The following is a 26,744-nucleotide window of genomic DNA, read 5'->3' as shown; positions in this document are numbered from 1 at the left end:
TTACGGATTGAATACATTTGGGGAAACAGATGATTCAAAGTGTTTCCATCGTAACTGGTAGACACAGCAGTTCTCTTATTACATTGCTTTTTAATTATTTGTTCTCTTGGAGGGGATTATTGCCATAGTCAGTAGTGGACAATTAAAAAATGCAATGCTCTGTAAATGTCATAAAAAGGAGGAAAAAAAAAAGAAAGAAAAAAAAAAGAAGATCCTAATTATGTTCTAAGCTATACGTGCCAGCATCACGAGCTAATAGTTAATTTAAAAGAAAAGGAAAGCTGAATGTGATGAGCAGCAGCACAAATGCTTCCCTCTGGTAAAAGGAACAAATCATCATCGTGATATCCAAGCACCAAAACCTTGTTTGTCCACTTGGGACCAAATCACCAGCTCTTTCAATTAAAAGAATGATAATCTATTAATTAAGTCCATCTCTTCAGCTCTGTTGAGTTTATTCACTATGCCTCTGTCCTAAATATGAATGAGGTCTCATGTCAGAAATTACAGTTCAGCTGGTTGCAAGTCTGGAAGGTGTCATATTTTAGCTAGCAATATGCATGCATTTGCAATGCTTAATTTCTTGGGGTCAAGGATCACCGTTTTGATCTGGGTATGCACAGCCCATAGCACAAAAGGGTCCTGTTCCTTGCCTGGGGCTCTTCAGTGAGACTACAGACACAACAGCAGCAGGAGGAATGATAGACGGTTTGATTTAAATTTGTGAGCAGTTTTTTTTTTTTTTTCAAAGACAGGCCTTAGAAGGGAATACACAGCTGATATTAATAGGACTGCAATATAAATACTAAATTGAGACAATCATTTGCATTTGCAGTTTGGAGAAAGTGAAACATAAGCACGAACATGTTGATCAAAGTGATGAAGAACACTGCTTTTTAACATGGACAACAAGTATCTCTGTTTACTTTAATCAGGAACCAAATTAGACAAGAAAATAAAACTCCTCTGGATATTTATTAACCAATCTCTTGTTCTCGTCAAAGGCTTGAAAATAGATTTGTTACAGATACTGGAAAACAGACTTAAAAAGTGATGCAACTATAAAATCAAGATCAAAATCTATATTTCAAAGCACTTTTAGTATTACAGTCCCACGTACATAAGGCCAGAAGCCATACTCAAAATTGAATCTGACTTCAGATTTTGAATAAGGTCAATGGAGGAGAGGAAAGATTGGGTACAAATTAATCTTTCATACAAACAGACAACACAAGTCCTCCCTGGTTAGTGCAAGGCAATATGTTATCTGTATCCTGATGAATGTATTCAGGAACATAGATAGAAAAGAAGTATATGAAACACTGCTGAGCTTACTTGCAATGGAAAAAAACAAAACAAAACAAAAAACAACTCCTACAAAAAAGACTCTATTCTTAAGCCTATAAAAATACAAGTGTGTTCTACTGTGGAAGTGAAGGAGAACACAAGGAGAAGGTCCTCCTGATCAATACATATTTTTTTCATTACTGTCGCCTTCCAACAGCCGGTTGGCAGCACAGGTTGAGATTCACCTCAAGAAACCCATGCCCAATCTTTTAAGTAATAAAATCTCCTTCATCCACCGACACCATCTGCCCCAAGGGACTGCTGGATTTTGTCAAGCAGCTTGTTTGCAACCTCTTGCTCGTTTGGCATTTTTGCACCTAATTATGGCGATAGACATGGCTGGTGTTAAAGGATTAGTGAAAATTTGTGGGAGAACAAGGACATTCAAGGAGGTAGGCAAACACCAACCGTTCCTACTTAACCGTGGCTGTATCTAATTAAATAGTGGATTTTCTTAGCAATTTTCTACTCTCTCTCCACAGAACCTCAGCCCCTTACTCTGCATTTTAAGAGAGAGCAAAGAGTGGTAGAAATATATTTTTGTGCTTCCATATCTCTATTTATTAAGTCTATTTATATTTTCACGCTCTGGTACAAGTACAGGATTTCCATAAATAAATTATTAAATGCAACTCTTACTATTTCACCTCTAAGTAAGGAGAGCACATGCACAGTATAGTATTTAGATGACATGGCAAATGGCAGAGACTGCTCTGAAAGAAGAAAACAGCAGATCTTGCCTTTACATTGTGTCTTTCCCTTTCCATGGTACTCAGAAAACTCTCTACAGTGAGCTAAGGATGCCCTCACACTAAATGAGCTTCATTCCTGAGTTTGATAATCCTATTTTCCTAGAGAACCTTCATTAAGAAGGATGGTCCCAGACAGAAAAGCAGACTTTGTGTTCTTGGTTCAAGGCACACTGGAAATTAGGAATGATTTTCAATTAAAAACAGATTTTCAAAGGCATTCAGATACTAAAACAGCCCAGAGACCTTTCTGGATCAGAGCTGCAAAGGCAGAGCAGGGTGAGGCTGGGATGGGGTAGCCACTACAGAAGCATACAAGACTGAAGTGTTAATAATCCGTCTCTTTCTGCAGCGAGGCTTGAACCCATCTGCACTTTCAGCTTAAACTTGCTCACAACCTGCTAATATCCACACAGTTCAGTGTCCAGCATGTCCTTTAAACAGAGTGTTTACACACACCCTTCTGTGGTGTTTACTCCTGACATACTTGTAGAAGATAGCCACACGTTCCCTCAGCAGTCACCTTGCTCAGCTACATGAGACCCATTCTTCCAGCCTTTCTCTAAAACAACATTTTGACAGAACCCAAAACCCATTCTCTCTGCCAGGTCCAGTGTGAATATTATCTCCACACGGACATAGTATTTGCTATTCCATATCACTTCCTACCAGTTACACCCACAGAACCATCAGTGTTTTGCAGCCTGTACTGCCCTTTGTGCATCCTCAAATTGCACTGTTTTGTTTTTTGGATGTTTTTTTTTCCACAGCTAAGGAAAAAGTCACCTGCATGGTTCACGATCATTCTGTGATTGAATACTACAGTGTTCACTGACTCCATTCAAATACTCAGCTCTCAATACAGATTATACCACAGTGTATATGCAATGTATAAGTATACCATTGTATGTATTATTCTTTAACTAAGCTGTATGTGTTTGCCTCACAGTTGTGGAAAACTGCATTTCATCCCATTGCTGTTGTCCCAGCCCTGAAGGTCATCCACTTTTTCCTGGATGATTCCCCAAACTTCCTCTATTTGGACAATGCCTCTCAACACCACGGCATCAGCAAATTTTAACATCATGAGCACACTGCTAATATTTATGCCAAAGTCCTTTATGGGAATTAAAAAAGGAGCAGCTCTTACATCGGAGAGCTGAATAGCTCTGGCTGTAGCCTCACTGCAACCGATCCATCCCTTGTCACCTCTCTCTAAGCCAGCCTCTGCTCACCTCCTGGTTCCTTCACTAATCCTGAGCATCTATCTGCCTTAACTGAAAGCTCCCTGCATGGACTGCATCAAATAGCTCACTCGAGTCCAAAAAGATGAAATCTACCAAATTTCCTTGGGGCAGAAAATCACTTATGGAGAAGTTATTAGATTAGTCTGGCAAGCTCTATCTTTAGAAAATCTGTGTCACATTTTATCCCATTTTCCCCTCAACAACCTCTTTAATTAGTCTTTGCTTCTAAAACCATCCTAAAGCTTTGCATATTATTGACATTACACTAAGGGGCTGGAATTTTCCTTGGATCCCTTTTCATCCTTTTCAAATATTGGGCACTGCTATTATTAATCCTTAGAGTTATGGTACCACTCTGAGCTTTGTAAAAAGTATTTCCCTCTGACCTTCTGATTTCATGAGGCAGCTCTTTCTCATCTCTGGGATAGAGATGAGTGCATAATTTTGAGTGCATTAAGCTGCCTAGTTCACTCCCTTTTTGATGGCTGTTTTTCCATTTTCATAACCTTGTTGTTATTATTTAGTTTTCTTTCCCCATCAAGATTTTCTTCCTGAAAACAAAATATTGGGTCTTTGGTGATGGCATCTGTTAGCACTGCTGCACACCTTTCCCAGGTGCCTTCTCAAGGCTGGGACATAAATATACCAGTTTCCTCTCTGCGCTGCAGGAAAAGAGGAGAAAAATGCATATATCCGTGGTCAGCAGCAGAGACAGGACCCAGATTCTCAGCCAGCCAGAGCAGAAAGGAGTATTTACTGCCATCACTGGAAGCAAGCCCAGCAACCTGAGAGAACAGCATTGAGACTAGCAGCAGTGATGTTGTCACCTCCAATGACATTTGACTACACATATGGGGAGCTCCGTGCTCTGCACATCAAGATAGGATAGGGCATTAAGAAACTCTTTTGGAACTCACCCATGATGGCAAAAATGCCACTGCCCACCTTTGTCATCTGAATCAGAGAATCACAGAATATCCTGAATTGGAAGAGATCCAACCCCTGGCTCCACACAGCACTACCAAAAAATCAGACCATACGTCTGAGAGCATTATCCAGATGCCTCATGAACAATGGTAGCCTGGGGTCATGCCCTGAGATGGCTGTACCAAGCCCACCACCCTCTAATGAAGAACTTTTTCCTAACACTCAAACTGACCCTCCTCTGATGCAGCTCCATGCCATTTCCTCTGGTTCTATCATTTGCCACCAGGAAAGTATTGCTTGGTTGGTTAAAATCATCCAAATGGAGTTCAGTTCTGCTTAAAGAACCTTCCTGTGATCCTCTTGCCAAGACATGCCTACGCTGAAGCAGCTGTGACCTGTGCTAGACAGTCATAAATGTTGCAGAAAATGTTGCTTCTCTAGTGTTCAAGACAGGAGCCTTTTCATCTAGGGACAGGTAGAAACCATTCACCAAAGATACTGAACTCTGCTTCTCTCCTAGAGGCCAGCTCATAGCGTTGCAGCCTTCCAGTGACCTGGGCAAGGGGACAGGGCACTGACAAATGTGACAGGCCTTCTAGATACTGCCGCAGCCACAGAGAAACGCCTAGCCTGGCAAAGAATTGAATTCTTATTGCTTCTGGACATCAGAATGAACATACAAACCCTCATATGCACTTGCACCCCATCGCTTTCTTTTAACTTCTGACTGTCCAGAAAATAGAGCAATTCAGTCATATGCAAGACTGGCTGTGTAACAGTCTCTTGCATGACACTGCCACCTCTCTCCAGTCAATTTGTTCCAGCATCTTTGCGTCCTGCAGGATTGCCATAATATATTGCGAGCAGAAATAAAACTACTGATAAAAGAGACGGCAGCCTTTGTGCTGAACAATACTGGATGTTCCTCCTTCGCTGTTTCCCTGCCTTCAGCCTTCAGACCCCATATGCAGTCATCCATTAGGAATTCTCCCCATCACATCCAACACATTGGGTTTTTTGTCTTTTTTTTTTAATAACTGTCCTACAGAGTGGAGGAAGGAAAGAGATGTGTTTAGAGCTGCTTGTATTCAGGTTGAGCAAGGGGAAGCTACACTTTGCTGATGGAATGAAGAGGAGCAGCTAAAGGCAGGCATCTGTTCACAACCAGACAGACCTAGAGAAGTTTGAGAACAACTTGCAGTACAGGAGCAAGTCCAACACAAATGACACCACCACACTCTTTTGACAGCAAATTTCCTTCACCCCTGATGCCTTCACTAACCAAAAGCCTAGTGGTGGGGGCAGAGCACCCACCTTCACCAGATTTATGCCAGCAGAGAGCTGCTTGGCATGTGACTCTCTACTGGCTACATCCAGCTGCTTTGGGTGGCACAACATGGCCTGGGACCAGGTAGGATGTAATTTAGGTCTGGTCTCCCACTATGACAAAGAATGTCTTTGGCACAACTTATGTGCTTCAGTCTCAGCTAGCTGTTGTACATCCAGCAGTCAACCCATCTGGTAGGTAGGTGAAACATACCTCCTTGCAAGCGGTGGAGACAACTCTATTTAAAGCTCCCACTCCTGGGAGAAGGTTGAACATTTATATCCTTGTTCATCTCCCAAAGCTGGGAAAGGGTAAAAACTTTCTGGCATGTCTGGTGCTGTAAAATCAAGAGACTGGGAAGGAGACAGACAGCTTCTGCCTGATTCCGACCTCCCTCAGTCCTATGCACACAGCAAAAGCAGCTCCTCTTTCAGGAGATTAAGGGAAAGAAATTAAGGGGATGGATTTTTAAAGATCAGAAGAGGGAAGAAAGAGAGGAAGTACTGGAGTGAAAGGCAGGAAGAGAGCAGAGATGATTTACAAACACATATCAGGAACCTCACTGTTGGAGTATGTGATTGTGCTGGGAGGTGTCACATGGCTCCACTGGGATACCATGCTGTAGTCCAGATAAGACACTGAACATTTGTTTTTTATCTGAACTTCATAGCCTTTGAGATTCTGCCAGACCTCTCCCTCTCTCCGCAAGTGCATTTTTCCAGTGTGGAAGTTGATTTTGCCTTATGTGTTAGCAATGACAGGTTGTGAATCAACACTAGGGAATGATGCAGCTGCACACAGCACAGGACATGGGCCATGGGATGTAACACACGGTGAGTTTCTGTATTTAAGGGACGAAAGAAGAATGCTAAGAAAAGTCTAGAATTTGAATGGGCCTCAAGGTTCTACTTATTAAGACATCTTCATAAAAGTCACAAAAATATATCAAGCTCACTGCATTTAAAATCCTTCAGCTGCCATCCGTCACACAGCTTATTTATAAAGCAATCCCCTGCAAAGCTGCTGTGTCCTCTCCCAGTGTTACATTTATGGCATCAGTGCTTGCTGAGGAAAGGACATTTGGGAACACTCCCTCCCTCACAGGGAGGCACAGAAGGCTGGCACTTGGCTTGATGGCAATAAGAAGCAGAGAGGATCTGTACCAAATACAAATAAAAACCAGCAAGTGCAAGATTTCCAATCAATATCCCGATGCTTGGCATTATTGTTCAGAATAGCAGAGGCCTCCTCTGCATCTCACAATTACAAGCACGCAGGGCCTAAGCCCCCACTGCACAACCAACCTCCACCACGGATGGACCTTGACACAAACATGAGTGCCCCAAAACTCATCCGTAGACCTCTGCCTGTGCAGTGGGGAGAGATTCTCACTTTGAGACATCAGCGGTTGGATCAGGCCCCTAGAGTCAAACAAGGGCACACTGCAGTGTTTGGTCTCTGTGAACTCCAGAGCTTGTCCCCAGAATGATTTAATTTTTCATTCCCACCTGATTAATTCTGGGCTGCGCTCTTCAGGCTCATTCCTGCCTGTGAGACAGGCAGGACAACAGCTACTGCTTCCATTCATTAGGAAATGAATTCTGGATGGCAGCTTTAAACTAAACGCTGATTTGTTCCTCATCACCAATAAGTTTTCCTTGGGCACAATGCAACTCTCCTCAACTTCAAGTGATTTTGAAACTTCTGGAAAATCATCTAACAAGTTATTCAGGGAATCACAGAATGGTTGGGTTGGAAGGGACCTTAAAGCCTATCGAGTTTCAACCCCTTGCTGTAGGCAGGGCTACCACCCACCAGATCAGCTGCCCGTGGCTCCATCCAATCCAGCCTCTATATCTACACAAAAATACATACACACACACATTTGAAGAACAGAACACAGCATTTTTTTAAGTGCACAAATACTTAACTATGTCTACCTCCCTTTTTAAGACAGAATATTTATGGAGCAAACATTACTGCCTTATTTGCAATCCTACCTAAAAATCAAAGCAGGAATTGAATTTATGGTGCCTTTTAGAAACCAAGCACAAGGTCCTCAGAAAGTGCACTGTGCCTGTAAGTCTTGACACTTCAGTAGGGATGCAGAATGCTGCACTTCTGGAAATGAGGGTCAAGATTTTCACACTGAAGGGAAGCAATTACAGTCAGTATCTGAAATATGCAACGCTCCAGATCTAGCTTTTGAAATTCAACATATTTCTTCAATTAAATATTCAATGGCTTCAACTATAAAAATCTTGTGCAGATCACAAAGTAAAGTATTATGGTCTCTGGTGAAAGAGCATGTCAAGGCAAGGGTCAGCATAGCCCAGCTGCTCTGATGCAGGTTGTCACAGCTAATCATGTAGCTCGTTGCTCTGCTTTCTGCGTTGCAGGGAGGAATGCACCTAGTGCTATAGCAGAGGCAGACTGCTGAAAAATGTGGTTTTTTAAACATACAAATACATAAAGTAGTTATCAGTGAGTAATTTCTCCTTTGGCAGATTCATAATGCCTTTTCATACAAAAATCAAAACCAACTATGTTCTCAACTACAGCACAGCCCTACATCATGCCTTTATACATGTACATAACAATGAAGCAAAACAGACACTAAAAACGTTCTGGCAATAAATACTTTAGGACTTCATTAGAAAACCAAAAGGTCGCATCTGATACATGAAAAAGTCAAATTATCCAGGCTGACATTTACAACTAATTTGAACTGACATTAGCATGGAAAATACAATTTTACCATGAGAAGTAGTCTTACCTATAAGTTTAAATCTGCCCTTTAACCATTAATGCTGAAAACAAAGCACTGAAAATATCTGCAGCCTCGCCAGTTGTATCTCAGTATTCTAGGGCGAAGCAATGCAAAGCAGACAATTAGCAGAAAATTTCAGCCTCTCATTACCAAGCAGAACCTAACAGTAAGGGAAAAAAGCCAGGCGAGCAGATTACGGGCTCGGTCCAGCTGTGAGATATTCAGGCACCCATTACCGTGCAACCGGCTTATCCACGGATGTGAGCAAATCCCAGAGCTGATTTCGCAGCGCACGCAGCGACGAGCCCGAGCATCCGTGCACCTCTCGGGGAAATGAGAGAGCCCTCTGCCTGCCTGCTAATTCGCCGTCACTGAGAGAGAGAGAGAGACACGTTTTGCACAAAGCATCCGATCTTTCTGTGGACTTACTTGAGCTGTCGAGGTTCACAGTCAACTCCTGGCAGCAGAAGCCTGGCTGCCTGCCGTACGTCATCACTGTCCACCGAGAAGCTGCGACGGTGCCCCGCGTGAGCGACGGCGACCCGAATCCACTCCATCAGGGGCGGCAGCACGATGAACGGCCTGGGGAAGCACACAGACATCAGTGCCATGGTACAGACAGCAAAACAACGGCTGTAGGTTGATAGCTTGTGGAGGTGAGTGCATGGATGCGTTTGCAATGTACAGAAAGGATGTAGAATACAGGGAGGGAGAAGGAAAGACACAAAATGAAACTGTAGAAGAGCAAACTAGCTCAGCAATTTCTTGCAGGTCTAAATCAAGAGCCCTGTCTCTGGAGCAGGATTAGTCAAAATGTCAGATTTATAAGCCATGCTCATTTATGGGGCCCCTGTGAGATCGGTGCACCTGCACCCAAAGTCCTCCCCCACCTCTGCACCATGCGTCCCAAAAGAGGGCAGGAGACAGCATAGGATGGCATCCTGTTCTGGATGATGCACTGGGGCTGGCACACTCCTTGTTGCTCCACGAGGGTGGAGAGAGGGGATCCTGACCCTAAGTGCTCGGCACGCGGAGGCAACGTGCAAGGACATCTCCAGCATCTCCACTGATGCAATGTGCACCCTGCTGCAAAGCGGGACCTCAACAGCTGCTCCCACTGCATTGTTGAGCAGCATCAGCAATCAGACTGGATCATCTCACTTTTATACCTACTGTATCAAGTTGCTCTGCCTTTGGGTAGTGGCTGTTCTGCCACGTGAGCAAAACCACTGTCCCCAAAGGGCACAGTGGGACTTGGTCACAGCCCCACTCTGTCACTGCCAGCATGTGGCCACTGCCAGAGACACAGCCCTTCGCTCCACAGCACCTGGGCAGCCCCATGTTCTGGCAGGAGCAGCACATGCCTTACAAGAAGCACACAGTACACTGCTTGACCACATGTAAACTCAAGAACTGTAACTCCAAGTCCAAGTTTAGGGTTTAAAAAAACTAAAGAAGATCTGCAGCTGAACATCTTGGAACGTAACTGCCTGGGAGATCACAGTGAACAAAACCTAGAGAGCAATGCAAGTCACAGCAGTAGCCTTCCAACCCCCAAATGGTTTTTGTGGACATCCCAGCGCTGATGGCATCCTCCATGGTGCATAAGAAAGCAAAGTCTGAGTGGAGAAGGGCTGAGGTAGGGTAGAAGATTAGTATAAAATTCTAAAATCATGAAATAATAATTAAAAAAAAAAAATCTGCCCAAAAGCTACACGTCAACTATGCTGAAAGTTCTGTACTTAGATAGGACTGCTGAAAACTACGTAGACATAGCAAGACCATTCTGTCCAAACTGCAAAGAAAATACCATGGCTAAGGGATGCTAACAAGATTGTTTTAATATTATAATATAAACAAAAAAAAAAAAGAAAGGAAGAAAGAGAAAGAGAGATGAAGCTTGTAAATGACTGCTAAAGGAACATCTGCTATTAACATGCTTCTACCTTCTCCTCCTGAACCCTATACCTTTTATCATCATCTTTGCCCTGGAAAAAAGGCAATCATTTTTTCTTTCCTTAATGGCTCCCTTTCTCCTTCTTAGCCATACATTCTATGTTTATTAACTCAGTATCTCATTTTGTTAGTAGCATCATCCCCTACTTGTGCTTCCTTCCCTTCTCCTGCTCCTTTTTATCTCATATTGCTTTGCCTGACTTGTCTTGCCTTCCATAGTCCCTTCCAACAGAGAGGAAAAAAAAAAAAGACTGGATTAGGTACCCTGTAGGCAAAAACTTTGCATTTTAAATACCTAACTTTACCCAAAAATAATCTACCCTGAGAAAAATGATTTAATCAAATGTTGATTCTGGAATATCTTTTTCCTATTTATAGCTTTTTATGCCATTTATTTTTTTCTTTTTAAGAACCAACTTTACAGAGCTCTGATATTAATATCCTTAAGGAAGGATGAGATATTTCAAAAGTGCTGAAGGATGCAGAAGCCCTAAGGCCACTGACTTTCCCTAGGACACCAGGTTCCCAATTCGCACGGGAACGTAAACGAATAACCTCCTTCTGAAATATGACAACTTTTGCTGACTTGACACTTCCATTATTATTCCATTCCATTGCATTTCCATCACCTTGAGACCAGGCTGCATTTGTTTCCCAGCTTTCCCTTTCTCCAGACCTGCCACTGCCATGGAAAGAGAATGATAAAAAGAGAACAAACTCCCACAACCACTGTGATCAGATTTCCAGAGCCTAGCAGGATCACAGTGATGGCAGTGGTCGGAGGATGGAGAGGGTACACTATTTCACTCTAAGGGGAATAGGGGACAAAAGAACAGGGAATTCTGCTGCATGCTGCTCCAGAAGGCTGGTGGCAAAGGGCTTGGCAAGGCAGCTCCCTGCAGCCAGGACTGCTGGGAACAACTGATCGGTGGGAGTTGCTTTCATCACTCACCGAGCAAACAGGGAAGCAGTGCAAATCATGATGGAAGTGTAAAAATGTATATAATTACACACAGACCTTGGTGCACTGGAAACAGTTAACAGGAAGCTAAATTCTAGGCCATAGTTCACTCTCCTACAAAACAAGCAACTCGGGGGCTCATTTATTCTCCCCTCTTGTGCAGGGCAGAAGCTCACCCAGCAGATTTGCCCCACTGCAGTACTGAGCAGGGCAAATAAAATTATTTACAGGAACTGAATCAACTCTGCTGCAAGATGTCATGTTTTCTCTCCTGATCTTGCAAGCTTCAGCAGAGAAATAGAAATGAATTTATTTGGTGCAATAAATCCTGAAAGGGAAAAGAAGCAGTGTTATAGGGAAGCTGCAGGATTTTCTCAAAAGACCAGTTTTACTCTGCATGGGAGGATGTGGGATTCAATCAGAATACATTACATTCTTTTTTCCAGGGCAGAAAGCCCCGCCACTGCCTATCTGAGCATGTCAAGGAATTTGTGTTTTGAGAGGAGAACCAAATATGGTTGAGAGCAATAGGTTAAAAATACCCTTCAGGAGTCCATGCATCATGTGAAGTTGGTTGGGTTTTTTTGAATGCTATTTGTGTGCCAAAGGAGAAAGAGGATTACAAAGTTATAGGAAGGCGGCAATCCACACGATAGCATGACATCAGCAAGGTATGTATCACTTTCCAAATGACACTCTGCAAAAACAGATCAAGTGAATGCATCACATCATTATAGCACTCACAGCTGATTTATCTCTGCCGTACAAAGGCAGGCAGCAACCAGGAGATCCAGAGCAGAGAAGCAGAAAAGTCACTGACCTCCTCCTTCGGCCCCTCTGCACCTGCGCTTAGCAGTAAGGGCACACACCAGGCAACTTCCATGCACTGCTGGGAAGCTAAACATGATCTTAAGTCATATTCCGAAAATGAATGGATTTTGGCACAAGCTTTGACGTTTTCCTGAACTAAAGGAAGTACCGTCCCAGATGGGGATGCAAAGAGAGGTCTCTGTGCTGAGGCAGCCCTGGTGCCATGCAGAAGAGCTGCAGGGGGAGGAGGATGAAGAGCTCCCAAGAGGCCAGACTCTTCTCAGCACTGTCCCCAGCCCTTGGCAAGGGGACAACCAGATCATCCTCAAGCATGCCCTCACTGCTTAAACTGAAGAGAATTATCAGGGCTGTTCTCACCACATTAAGACACCTATTCCTACAGGAGCAGCATCTCAGGCCTCCTTCCTCTTCCACACCTATTTGAGGCTCATGGGATACACTGGGGAGGTGACAGCACATACTCAGCTACAGCTGTAAAGGCCAAACCCTGACCTCGCTGGCATTCCCTACTTCCCTGCTGCAGCCCCACACCCTGCACTTCTCTCACAGCTATTTTGGGACAGTTCAGGACTCATGAGCTCGTCTGCCTTGCAAACATCTGCAGGCATAACTGTCCTAACTGGATCTCAGATGTTTCTTGCTGTCCCCCTCTCAATTTCAGTAGATAGAAAGTGGGCACAGCTGTACAGACCTGACCTTGCTTTACCTTAACATACAGGTCATTGCTGGCATTTACAATTTTAAAAGCAACAGTGAGAGTGAGCAGTATTTCTGACAACAGTCACAGAACATTCCCGAGTTAGAAGAGAGCACAAGGATCACAGAGCCCAACCCCTGGCTCCACAAAGCACCACCCGGAAATCAGATTATCCATCTGACAGCAGTGTCCCCATGCACCTTGAACTCCAGTAGCTTGGGGCCGTGATCACTGTCTGCTGCAGACCCTGTCCCTAACCCCCAGCTGCCCTCCCCTGACAGCTCCATGCCGTTCCCTCAGGCCCTGTCGCTGTCACACAGAGCAGAGCTCAGCGCTGCCCTCCACTCCCTGTGCGGAGCTGCAGCCACCATCAGGCTTCCCCTCAGCTCCTCTGCTCTGCGCTGAGCAAACACTGGGCCCTCAGCTGCTCCTCATACAACTTGCCCTCCAGCAGAGAAGGGAAGGCCGTACCTTTACAAGAAAAGCACAGGTGGATTCAGACAAAGGTGGAGAGATGTTTCTGCTTGCAGATATGAGTCAGCAAATTTAAAATGATGCAAAGATCATTTCATTTGGTTGTCTTCTGTGTTTATATTTTCATGGGTGTTGTTGAAAGAAAATCCTAATATGCAGGTTGCAAAGTATTCTTGACTCTTACAATCTTCTTTTAGAAAACACAATAAAACCACATGTATAATGCTAGCCCATCGTTAGCACTACTGGAGACCAGAAAAGTACACTTTCTCCAGTCCTTAGCAGACATTTTGAATGGGTGCATTTTATATTTAAACCACAAACTCCTTGTCTTCCTTGAGAGCCAACGCTTCCCACTGCACTCCTGAGGTACTGCACCGGGAGCCGGCTGCTCAACCCCTCTGTGACTCCAGAAACCTTGCTAAGCATGGCCCAAGACTCTGACAAAGGCAGTTCTACATTTTAATCAGGCTGAAGGATCTGCCTAAGCAGAGAGACCGTTCACCCATATGCTCTATGCACCTAGCCTGCAACGCTCGGGTCTGCACCAGAGATCTGCAAGTCACGGGCCTTCAGCTCACAGCCAGGGGTTACGCACGCAGTCCCTGTTGCCTCTCCTGCATGAAAGCAGTTCTGGGCAAGACCTGAAACACAATCAAGTCAGAGCGATGACTTGTCCGGCAGCGACAGCAGGGAGATGTTTCCCAGGCTGTTCCGACATCAAATGTGACACACCTGGCTGCGACAGAAATCCCTGGAAAGCAGCCAGCCGCAGGAGCGCTGTCAGGAACGCGGCACAGAGCAGCCCTGGTGCTACGTTCCTCCCAACGCTGCACACGGTTTTCTCTATTTAACAAACCCTATAGAGATCACACGGACAGCTTAAGCCTCGCTTGATAAATTAGGTTTAGAATACAGCCCCAGCACTGCAAGGATACGGTGCCTGACAGCAGAGCTACAAATGCTGTCTGTGCTGCTTCGTGTGCCGTGCGCAATCCAGTGTGCAGGCAGCTGCCAATACCAATTCTGAAGCAATTTTTAACAAGTGGGAAGTTTGATACTTAGGATGCGAATGCAGAGGATGAGTGAGGATGAATTTGAGATTCCCTCTCAGTGGCTCCCAGAGAAATAAGCAATGGTGATAACTCCTGAGTTCAGCGAGGCCATGGTTTTACCATGGGTTTAATACAAGATTATGCCATACTAGCACACCAAACGTGTAATGTCTTCTGCAAACACGCTGCAGGATAAACCAGCTTCATAGCAGGACTTTCCCATTCTAATTTCTTCCAGAGGTGCAATGCTTGTGCTTTCTCCGCTCTCAGCAGCACTCTGAGGGGTCGCTCTGCTTTCTGCTGGCCTTTGCTGGAGTCTGCACCACAGAATGACTTAAAGCAGGGCCACATCTTCCTGGCGCATTCTTAGTGAAATGGTTTTATAACTATTTTATGCACACAGCCGTACCAAGTGCTGAAGGAACTGAGGAATTGATGGGGAAGGTGCTTTGCTGCCTTGTGAGCAGAATTAATGGGTGGCCCTGGACTGGCTGAATGCTGAGCCACTGCTTCTCAATGAGTTGTTAATGGGGAACATGGAGAGTTAGGAAGTCATGAGGACTTTGTCAATACAGCTGTGGGTAAAAGTGGGTAAGGAACCACTTAAGAAAAAGCATCAAACAAATCTGCAGCTACAGATTCTGTGCTTTCCGGTGCTTAAGAAATTACTTGCAATAATTTTGGAAGCCTAGAAGCAAAACACAACCACAGGACAGATCCTTTTATTAAACTAGAAGCAGCAAGCTAGAAAGAAATCTTGGCAACAGCCGTCTAATTGACAAATTCTTCCTTTTTCAATTCCCAGGAAAGCAGAAGAATGAACAAACCTAAATGATCTGCAGCCACCTGCACGTGAGGGCACCAGAGGAATGATGGTTTCACAGACAACATCTGGCACAAGACAAACGTCTCCATTGCATCCTGGCTGTCAGGAACAGTGGCCTCACAAACAGATCCAAATCCCCTCCTGCACTTTCACACCTGCCAAAATAGCCATCTACATGGTACCCAGGGCCATGAAATAATCTATCCCAGCAGGACTGGCTTGTGGTAGTGCCAACAACACAGCCAAAAGGCACAGGGTTTGTTCAAATCTGATCAGATTGAAAGAAGCGTATGAATGTGGAGGTTGGGTTTGCTGGAGCTTGAGAAGAAGGGAGTATTTTCCAGAATTTCTGAGAAATCCTCGCCACTTTCCTACTCTCCCAGCCTCATTATTGCATAATATTTTTTCCCTTTCATTTTATGTGAAGACAACCACTATTATAAATAGACTGCATTCTTATTTCTTTACCCCCGTGAAGAACACAGAGAAACACTCCCTAGAAAATACTCCCTAGAAGCAAAGTGTTGGATTTATTCAAAGGTAAACATCCGATTTTATGCATCCCATGAGACTTCACATGAGGTGTTGCTTTTTATGCTAGGAAGTGCTAACCCAGGCAGGACTGCAACTATACTGGTTGCAGGGATTAGGCTCCAGCTTCCCTTCCACACCCAGCTGCTGCAGAAGAACAAGCAGAGCCTTTGCGGTTTTGTAACTCAACCCAATTCAACTGTGGTTGAGAGCCCAAGCCCGAGTGGAATAGAGATGGTTGAGAAGGAGGAGAAGCTAACATTGGGCCATTGAGCCCTGTGAGAACTTGGGGAGTTCTCTGGCCACATCTCATAACCCACTCCCTATCCTGGGCATGCATGATCAGGAAAGAGGGCCAAAATAGTAGCCAGGTTGTCTTCAAATGAGCCAAGTACAACCCTTGTTCCAAGAAAATACTGTTTGTGGCCAGATCCACTCATTTTCTGGCTTCTCTGCACCAGCCGGGACCCAGAGAGGCCAGGGAAGGGGGAAATTGCCTGGATCTCCTTCCTTCTCTCTGTGTTTCTTCCAACATAAAAGTCATTGTCACAGCCGAAGGAAAAGAGAGGGAATAAGGAACAGAGATAAGGCATCAAGCCTGCAAATATTCTGCATATAAAAATGTCATGTTTAACAAACCCACTTCCTCATAATGCATAAAAACCCACCACGAAAACTGAAAACACCAGAAATAAGTCACGGACCATAAAGCATGCCTGCATAGAAAGAACAGCACTGATAAGTCTTTGACTGGAAATATGAAGGGAGGCTTCTCAGAGCACTAAACAGAAATCAGCTGAACTGGATTACTTGCTGGGCAGCCCAAGATACTTCCATCCAGCTGGTGCTGGTGAGGCATGCTACACAGCACATGCAGTGGAAATATCTGGGCACGTGCTTACCCCTGCATCACTTCCACTTGTGTTTTCCAGCACAAAGTACAAACGCATGTTTGATTAGGCAATAGAAGGAGTATCTGTTCCTTCCAAAATTGACCACAAACTCTTGGCAATAACACTGAGTACTTACTTTGGCCCTAACCACACACCACAGTTGTTAAACCGGTCTTCCAAAGGAAGACATTTTGCCAAACTGAATACTCGTAATATAGCAAAGAAGAGAAATTGCATCTGGCTTTATATAATCAGCATTTCAATTGCTCTAACAAAGAGAAGATATATTAAGACTACCTCAGGAAAAGGAAAACCTATTAAAGCAAATGCTAAATGAGATTCTACAAATATTCCTGCCCCTCTCACCTTCCACAGGAAAGTCTTTAGAAATTTTACAAACCCAGAGCCTCATTGTTACTAACCTTTATAGTTCCACTGGTCCCAAGGGCATTAACTCCCACAGATGGTGACTACAGATCAGGTGAGAATATCTTCTAATTTCAGTCACCGCTTTTAGCACAGTACTAACCACGAGAACTCTTGCTCATGAGGTAGGCCTTCTGCAAGAGCCAGGTTGGCTAACAATTCACAAAATAAAACTGATTTAGAAAGATATTAAAATTCCAGGTTCTTTTAACTAGCCTTTCTGTTTCTTTCACACATGGGAGTCAATAGAGCAAAAACCAAAGACCATGCTAACTGAGTGACCCAAACTTGGAAAAAAACAAAATGCCACCCAAAGAAAAATGGCAAAGTTCCCAGTAGAATCACTAATGCTAGAGTTTCGTCTTCTGATTTTCTACGAGTCAATTTAAAAATAATTCAATGAAAATATCATATTATATACCACTTAAGTTTACCTATATAATGACATTCTCAAACACTGCTTTTGAGATGCAAACTTCATACTAAAGCAGTAACCAAGCCCCATACATGCAAATGTCAGTGCATGTATCAGTTTGGCTCACACATACAGCATGATACAGCAGGACATGAATGTGGAGTTCAGCTGGCATTTGCACCATCATGATACACCATCTTAAACATGTATATGCATCTCTTTTCAAGCACTGGTCATTCCTCTCATCTCAGCGGCAACCCCTGGTTCAGGGAAGTGAAATAGCAAAACATACGTCAGACCACAAGTGGAGGCAGAGCTTGGCTCTTGTTACTAGAGAGGCTGCTGCATTTTTGACAAGATGGCTTTATCTACATCTCCTTTCTTTACAGAAGATTCTGAGCAGGACTGAGTCTTGAACTCGCTTCTTCTGCCCTGGTTGATACTAAAGGGTGGAGGAAGGCAACAGAGCTGGATGCAGCCACATCCCAAGCAGCACACCCCAGAGGCTGGGCAGGAGCTCACAGCCCCCAGGTTCCTCTTGTGCTGAGTACATAACCTACCCTGGTACCTCGCACAACTGGGGCACTGTGTCTTTAACAACCCCTCCTTGCTAAACACTACTCTACTCATTTTCCACTTCCCAAATCACAGCTGTCAAACCCTATTAATGTGTAGAAAGACACATTTAAACCTAGACCTGCTATGCCAGAAATAGAAGTTCTCATTTTCTTTTCCAAAACATAGAATAGCTGAGCAACAAAGAAAGAAAACGGAAATCTCTACCAAGTGCACATCTGGAACCAATTTGCTGAATGTAGCCACTGGGTGTCACTTTTGATATATATTGGGTCAGCCATGGAGCACTTCAGTAAGAGAAACGGGATTTCAGAAAGGTGATCCCAAGCCAAAACAGACTGCTCTGCAGCCTCCTATGCACAAGCTGTAATTAGCAATTAGCCAGCAACACTGATTTATCAGCAGAATGTCTTCACAAAGATATGAGACATACTCGAAGGTGGCTCTTACCTCTCAGTCTGCAGCGTGACTTTTGATGGCTCCACGTTCGGGTTTTCCCACTCCATCTGCGGGCAGTGCATGAAGTAGCAGAGGGTGTACAAAGCCTCCGGCTCCCAGTAGAGTGATCCCTGCTTCTGGTGCATTGGTGTGCCATTCCCGTGCTGCTTGGCATTCAGTGGCTGGAGGTGGTGCATGGCTCGGGATACGAGGTCACCTGGAAAGCAAGACCTGGGTGAAGGCTGCGCTTTTATCTCTCTCTCTTTTCCTTGTGCTACTATATTTCCCCCAAGTTCTGGAACCAAAGAATGCACCAGGTTGTCTTCCCTGGCCATTTAATTTTGGAGAACCTAAACAGTAAAATGTAGAATCTGTGCAATATTAATCACCAGGCTGGGCTGTGTGGTGACATATCTGGGCTGCAGACAAGCCCCTGAAGGGATGTGTGAATACAGTGTGCTCAGTGACCCTCAGCAGTGTCAGGCTGGCCCATCTCAGCACTGCCACAAGAGCCAGTCCACTGGGGCCAGGGTCACAGCCACCTACAGCCCTTGGAGAATGCCAGATTCCTAGTTCCAAAAGTTACAGAATTACAGAATGTCTGACACTCAAAGGGACCTCTGGATCCATCTGTTCCAATCCCAGCTCAAGTAGGGACACCCACAGGCCCTGGCATGCTCGGTCACTATCACACTATCACAGCGTTTCCTGATCTCCTGTGCTTCTTTGTGCCCGCCGCCTCTTCTGCCAACCCTGCAAAGCGTCCTCTTTGCATCCTCCCTTCAGGTATTTGCACACAGTGATGAGATCCCCCTGAACCTTCTCTTCTCCAGCCTGAACAACTCCTCCTCTCTCAGCCTCTCCTTATAGGAGAGGACTTAATGGGACTCTCTCCAAGTTTCGTATCTCTTCTGTACTAGATAGCCCACAACTGACCCCAACATTCCAGGTGTGAACTCTGCAGGGCTAAGGAGAGAGGAAGGATCACCTCCTCCACCCCCTGGCAATATTTTTCTTAATGCTGCCCAGGATACCATTAGCCTTCTCTAGCTAGCAAGGGCACATTGCTAGCTTCAACTTGGTGTCCACTGGTGACCCCCTTTTCGTACTAAGCTGCTTTCCAGCAGTGTGCTCTTGCTTTTTGAACTTCCACTTGTTGAACAACATGAGGTTCCTGTCAGCCCACCTCTCCAGCCTGTCTATGGATGGCAGCATGGCCTTTGGAACATCAGACACTCCTCCCAGTTTTCTTATAAACAAGTCTGCAAACTTGCTGTGGGTACACTGCCTGGAATCCAGATCATTAAGGAAGATGTTGAAAAGGACTGGACCTAGCACCAGGCCCCAGAGGACATCGCTTGTGAATGGCCTCCCTTTGGACATTGTGCCATCTTCAACACAGTCCCTTACCCCTCAGGGGTGGTTGCTGCCCAGAAAACAAGGAGGGCTTATATCTATGGACCTGTGTGCAGAGTCAACTCCACGGCTCTGGAAAACAAGGCTTAAGACAGTATCATCAGAAATGTGCAAGTGAATTAACTATTTCTAAGTCCAAGTAGGACTGGGAAACTTCATGTTTGTTGAACAGGAAATCTGAGAATTGGGCTCACCTGAGCTATTTAGGAGTCCAGAGAATGGAAAATGACTGATTAGAAAGATGCTCGTTGTCTCCCTCTATGATTATGCGATTCTGAAAGTTTCCTTGCATTACAGGTATGGGAAATAAGCCACGATATGCTAACCTATGATTATGTTAGCAGGCAAACATACAGGCAGGAGCATTGAATCCCTAAGCACTGTACTGATTGTAACTAATTAACTAAGGCATCTCCCTCTGAGGCAGTGGATTTTATGATATTAGCTATCTAGTGACCACTATGTAAAAGACAGCAAAACAATTTTGGTTGTAAACTGCCTGTTTTTACATCTTCAGATCATTCAGAAAGTTCTTTGGGGGGAAATAATGTTCTCTGATCAAATCAAATGGTTCGTTTTAAATGAAAATCTGAGCAAAAGCCCTTTGGGTCATCCTTGAGCTATGCAAAAGCAAGTGACGGGGAAAAGAGGGCATAATTTCTTGGTGCTAAGAGAAAGAAACACAGGTTTTCTCTTTTTTTGGTTTTCCTAAATGACCACAGAGAAGCTGGAAACGTGCACAGATGTAGGAACATAACACAAAATCTGAAAACAAACAAACAGCTGAATAATGAACTTGGGGGCAAACTTGAAGCACTATTTTGATTGTGTGCAAGGCAAATCACGAGGTTTTTTTTGTTTTCTTCTGTTTTCTTTTGCAAAGCCCCACCCCTGTTAGCACATCACAGTGCATTGCCTCTCCTCTGCCTGCCTTGCACAGGGAATGCTGCTGCTGAGATAATGCGCACCAGGAAGAATAGACATATCTCACCAAAAAACACTCAGCCCAATTCTCCAAAAACACAGTCTTAAAACCATAAAAAGAAGAAAACCGCTGGCATGAGAAAACTGCCGAGTCCATGATTTCAGGGTTTTGACACAAATTTTGCTGCACTCTGCAATATTCTTCTGATTCAAAGCTTTCATTTAAAAATAGTTTCTGCCTTTTCCCACTGCCAGGAAATAGTCATGATAGGACCAGTCTTGCAGCCCTGCATATACATAATTTCCAGGAGAAGCTGTGCATGTGGAATGCCTGCAGAATCAGGCCCACCAGTGTAACAGATGTGCCTGAAGTCAGGACTGAGGACTGTGTCAGTCCTGCTCAAAATTATCTGCAGACAAACAGTGGCAAACTTTGGGACACCCTTCACTCACCCCAGCCTCTCACAGCAGATGTGCACTGCCAAGCCTCACATGGGGACACTAGCAACATCTCTGAGAGCAGAGGCAAATTCTTCTTCTCCAAAAGGAAAAAATAAAAAGATGATGTAGATATACTAAGTGCAACATCCAGGTTTAGCAATGATAGCAGGAGCAGAAAAAAGAGTTGCACTAAATGCAGTCTTTTCAGACCCAAGCCACCAAGGCATTGCAGCATGTAGTTATGGCTAGACACATGAACAATCACAGTTAAATGGATTGAGACGGCATGCATCAGAGAACTCCTCTGGTTTCTGTACCAAAAGATAAATAAAAATCAGGATACTGTTTAGGCCAAGATTCAGTCAGCAACATTACTTCACCCACATTCCTCATCAAGTCCCAGGGCGATGTGACTTGTATGACACATCCAGCACTGGAGGGAATGGCACGCTGAGTAAGGAGAAGCAGCAGCAGAAGGAATGACGAGTGCAGGGCAGCCAGCTCAGCATCACTGCTGATGCAAGGCTGGAGAAACTCGAGCCTCATTGGGATTGATGGCAAAACTCCAATCAATTTCAACATGACCAGGAGTTCATCCTTTTATTCTGTATTTCGTCAATTGCTTCTTAAGAAACCTAAACCAATTCAAGCCATTAAAGCTGAATTAATGCTTCTTACGTATAAAGTATCATTTAATTACATTATACCAAGAATTGATTGGCTTAGATCTTGCTTTATCCTCTGCTATGTTATCTCTGGCTAAACTTGAAATAAATGCTGTACTAACAATTATTATAACATTCCTCTATCAGGCACAACTCAGGGCTTAAGTAATCAATACCTATAAAGCACTGAGCTTCACAGAGGGCAGTAAGCAAGCATAAAAAGCCACATTATAAGCTTGCTATCTAGTGGGTCAAACACTGGAGGCAGGACAAGAATCTCTGGTTTCAGTTTTATTCCGCTGTGTAACCTTGGAGCAGCCACCACACCCCCAGTGCCCTTCTCTATTCCAGCCACATTGAGTTACAGTGCCAAATCTTCAGGGCAGAGACAGTGTCTGAGCACATCAGGGCTGAGGAGGGAGCTGACAGCCGTGCACACTGTACAGCAGTACTTAATGCGTACTCTGTAAAATGTGGTGTAGTGTAACATCTGGTTTGGGATGCACGTGCACTCTTTCAGTCTCTGCCACATTTTGCTTTGTTCTTCCTCACTAAGATGCTGCTGCTTCTCTATTTGCTTCCAACAAAGAATGTATCGAGTTCAGTTGCTTTACTCACTGACCTTGAAACTCTTCTTGACTCTGGCCCACATAGCTTACGCACAGGCAGCTCCTTGATAGGACTCCCTGCTCTGGCCTTCAGCAGTCGCACAGCCTGCTCAAGACTCAATGCAGAGCCCAGACTCACCTCCATGCTGAAGTCAACTCTCCTTGCCAGCTGTAAGAGCCGCAGTCTACTTGAACATCACGGGCAATCTTGAATTTGAGGCTCTGCTCTTCAGAGCTACAGCAATGCTCTGCAAGGTGAACTCTCACCTGCTCACAGCATTGCTGGCTCTTGTGTGCTTGTGCAGTTTGCAGTTTTGCATGCTTTTCTTTCACTCCTGATGGGTACGTTTGAGAATCCCAGCTTCTGGCTCTCAAAATACATCTCAAACATACGAGCTGAGTGCATCCAAAAGACCAATAAATCCCTGAGTGCAACATCACCAAAAAAACTAAAATAAATCCCAGATTGGAGTTGCTCTTGTAAGCTGCTGATGCTGCTCCTGATGGTTGCAGTGTCATGATGCAGGGGACTGGGCAGAGATCCACACCCCAGATCCCCTGCACTCCCTCCTGCCCCTGTGCCACGGCCTGCAACCCATCTGCAGAGCAGACTGTGAAACTGAGCTGCCTTATGAAAAACCTCGCCAACATGACTTTGTTTTTAATTTAAACCAAATAAACACTTCCACAATTTATGCAACACGAGCCAAATGAGCCGCCACACCAACTGTTGTGCTGGCAGAACTGGGGAAAGGAAGACATCACATCGTGTGGGACAGACAAGAAACGAGCAGCGAGGCGGTGGGACGTGCAGGCGTGCTTGTGTTGTGAATCTAGGAAGCCAGAATTGGAGGGAAGGCTCCTGGAGCACAGCAAAGGCTGTGGCAGTCCCAGGATGAGCTTGGCAGCCTTGAGGAGAAGCCCAAGCTGGGCCTGTCTGCCAGCAAAGGGACGAAGAAAGCAGGGCTGCATCCACCAGCACTACAGCCTTCCCATGACTACAAGAAGAAGGGCACCTCAGCGCTTTTTATGAACTCAAGACCCACATGCATACGTTTAATTTAAAGATTCAGAACATTATGTAACATGCATACTGTAACACGGGCCTGGTTTAAGGCCATACTGAATATTTAAGGAATAGCTTCACTGACTGCAAGTCGGAGATGTGATGTGACAGGGAAGGTTAGGCTGCATGGGGGTGCTACGTTCAGCAACCCGCAGCACGCAACTGGAATGCTCCAGTCCTCTCAACAGTGACCAGCTAAACATTTTTTTGACAGTGAGTGCCTTCAGTAAAACCTGTTACCATCGCTGTTTTTATTTTAGACCCCAGTGCTTACAAAGTAATGTCTGTTTTGCATTGTTTAACAGGGAATGGGGAAAAAAGCAGAAAAACAACAAGAGGAAGAAGGAGGAAATGAAAGATGTCTAATATCCCTCTTCTGACAAGCGTCCTGCAGGATTTTATGGTCTGGCACAATGGACTTGATCTTCCAATTCCACCTGCTCAGGAGCAGGCTCGGGGATAAAGATGTGCAGCCTAAAATGTTCAGCTGTGTGCTTGCACAGCCATGCCTAAGTGGTGAATGATGCTGGGCTGATCCTTGCTGAGCCACTCCCAGTGACACCAGTCGCTAATTCTTCTTGTTCCAAGAACAACTTAGAAATAATATTTCTACACACAGTTGTTTGACCTATGTCATTCTTTCAAAGCTCAGGGGAGGGAGGAGAATCTCTGGTGCCAGTACAGATCTCTTCAGGTGTGACACTAGGGCTTTAAGCTGTAGGCCATATTTATGGAGAACATGTAAGAACATATTGCAAACAGAACACACTGGTTCAGTAACAGCGGTCCGACCACCCCTCCAGCTCTTCATGACTCCACTGTGTGTGTTGGCCTGCTCTGGAGAGTCATGCCCTGCAGTGGGGCTTATGGACAGTAAGCATTGCTGCTTCACAGTGTTCCCTGGGTGAACACATTCTCCTTAAAGAATGGGACAGAGCCACAAGCTGCAGTTCTGTCCATCCTTCAGACTGTCCACATGATCAGGAGAAGTTTGGGCTAGAGAGCTGCACTTCAGACACCAAATTCCATAGCACGGCCAGCAGTTTCCAAAGTTTGCCCCCTTACAGCACTGTATAATCAATGGATATCAAGATGTTACAATCACAAAATAAACAAGAGAGTTAGGTGAAGTAGACTATGACAACAAGAGAGAATAAATGGAAGGCTTACCCTTATGCTGGGCTCACCACAAAACACCAGAAAGAGGGATCTCCAGATGAGATCCTTTCCCACTGGTAGCCAGCTCTTAAATAGGTCCAGGAGGGGTGCAGCCAGGCTCCACTCCTTCTGGCAGCACAGGTGAATTGCCTTCAGCTGTGCTCCTCTGGCTGACTCATGGCTCACCTCAGGTGATCAATCAGAGGTTCAGGCCGTGACTCAGCAGTTCCCAAACACAGCACACAACTCAGGTTCAAATTCCTTTTCTTGATATGGATTCATCTCACAGCTCAGCGTTAAGGCTTTGCATCTACAGCTTTTGCTCAGGGCCAGCTCTAGAGAGACTGTGTTGAAAACATGAATTATAACCCTGATAAAAAAATCGAAACCTATCCAGTTAGATTGCTATCTGGTAGCCATGGCATCCTGCATCCTCCCTATACTATAAGCGAAGTCTCTCTCCCTTCCTGCCTGCCTGTTGCATCTGGTTTCTGCATCAAAGTGATGTATTGCTACAGCTCACCCAGGCGTATGCCTGTGAGCGCATGAATGCAGGTGAACACAAGCAGTTCAACAGTGCCTCTTGTATGACAGCAGAGTGCCCGCAGTCATCTGCTCAGTCATCTGCCCAAAGCATCCACACGTTTATGATTCCAGCTACACTGCTCCTACATGTTTGCTCTGCCTCTGGAAGTCCATCCATCTGTATGTCTCGAAAGTCAGCTAAGCAAGAACTGCTTAAGCAAAACTTTCCCTGAGATCATTTACTGGAGGTCTTTATTATTAACTTCCATCTGTACTAGGAAAGGAGTCAGCTAGGGTGGGGGCACAGAAGAAAGTCTATCACATACCCTACTGTGTGCATGCACATGTATATTCAGACATGGAGCTATGCTGTTCTTGGCACACAGCACACTCCAAACCCAAGAGCCAGCTGCCTGGGGCTATGGGTGCACTTGGGGTGTCATAACACCCAGTCACTGGAATACCCCGCCAGCTGCAGAATCATCATCAAGCTCACCCTGCAATAATCTCCCCATTTCTGTCTGCTTGTCTGCAGTGCCAGCATTGCGCCCCTGTGTGAAATTGCTCCCTGCTACCCCAGCCAATTTTTTGTTTTCCCAACAGTAACTTCTCTCTCCTACAGAAAAGCAGAGGAAGGAGCTGTGGTCCCAAGCTCTGAATTTGGTACCAAAAGAAGGACCAGTACACAAGCAGTGTCAGCTCCACTGTGCCTCCCAGCAGATCATTTAACCTTTTATCTTGTCTTATCCTCCTATCACAAGAAGGTTCTATTTATATGACAGAGTTCGTGTTTGTGTGCAATTTAGTGTTTGTAAAGCCTTTGAAGATAGAAAAAGGAATGAATATATCCCATTAAAATGCCACAATAATAATTAAGCCTTTTCAACTTCACATACCTATTATAATAATATTCTTATTTTCAAAATCTCCTATCCAATGAGGCAAGCATAATGTTTACATTTGACTCCCCTCATACAATGTCAGCTCCAAACAAAACAGCCTTTGACTCAGAAGTTCATCTCCTAACCTAAGGCAGAGCCCTTCATTCTGCCTTTTTGGACCACCATAATTGGATTTTTCTCTGGCCTGACATGAACCAGAATTAAGAGCCCCATGTGCCTGAGGAAGCCAGGCCAAGCATATTCACTCTGCCCCAGCTGACTGCCTCTGGTCTGCCTGTGGATGATAGCAAACCTGAGGAAAGGAAAATGCTGTTTTAACAGTCTGTACCTCAAAGCTGATTTATGCAGGGGAGTCCTGAGCTGATTTGTTGGGTTACTGGGGAGAGTGGTGGAGGGCTGGAGCTCCAGAAACCTCCATCCACCAAGGTGATGACTGTACTGTCAGCAGTGACAGCTGTATTGCCACATACAGGAAGTACCCACTGAAGCTGTCAGCTCTATGGTCAAACTCTGCACTGAAGGGAGCACTGCTATATGAATTGCAGGACTCAGCCAGTATCTCTGCTTAGCTGTGCACTGCACTGAGTGAAAAG

At 44.8% G+C, this 26,744-nt stretch overlaps 1 protein-coding gene across 3 annotated transcripts in view; it reads right to left on the bottom strand.

Annotated features, from left to right (window-relative positions):
- The window catches only part of ABTB3 (ankyrin repeat and BTB domain containing 3), a 180,411-nt gene that overhangs the window by 50,428 nt on the left and 103,239 nt on the right, over positions 1 to 26,744 (bottom strand). For 2 of the 3 annotated variants that reach the window (XM_052669012.1, XM_052669011.1), the window contains exons 3-4: positions 18,459 to 18,663; positions 8,797 to 8,949 (exon numbers count right to left, since the gene is read on the bottom strand). In XM_052669012.1, coding sequence (XP_052524972.1) covers positions 8,797 to 8,949; positions 18,459 to 18,663 — 358 coding nt within the window. Of the gene's footprint in view, positions 1 to 8,796; positions 8,950 to 18,458; positions 18,664 to 24,736; positions 24,957 to 26,744 lie in introns of those variants that run through there. The other variant, XM_052669013.1, reaches the window with a different exon arrangement.

The sequence above is a fragment of the Tympanuchus pallidicinctus genome, unplaced genomic scaffold (genome assembly GCF_026119805.1).
Source record: "Tympanuchus pallidicinctus isolate F22 unplaced genomic scaffold, pur_lepc_1.0 scaffold8, whole genome shotgun sequence".
Lineage (NCBI taxonomy): Eukaryota > Metazoa > Chordata > Aves > Galliformes > Phasianidae > Tympanuchus > Tympanuchus pallidicinctus.
This window is presented reverse-complemented; position numbering and strand designations above follow the sequence as displayed.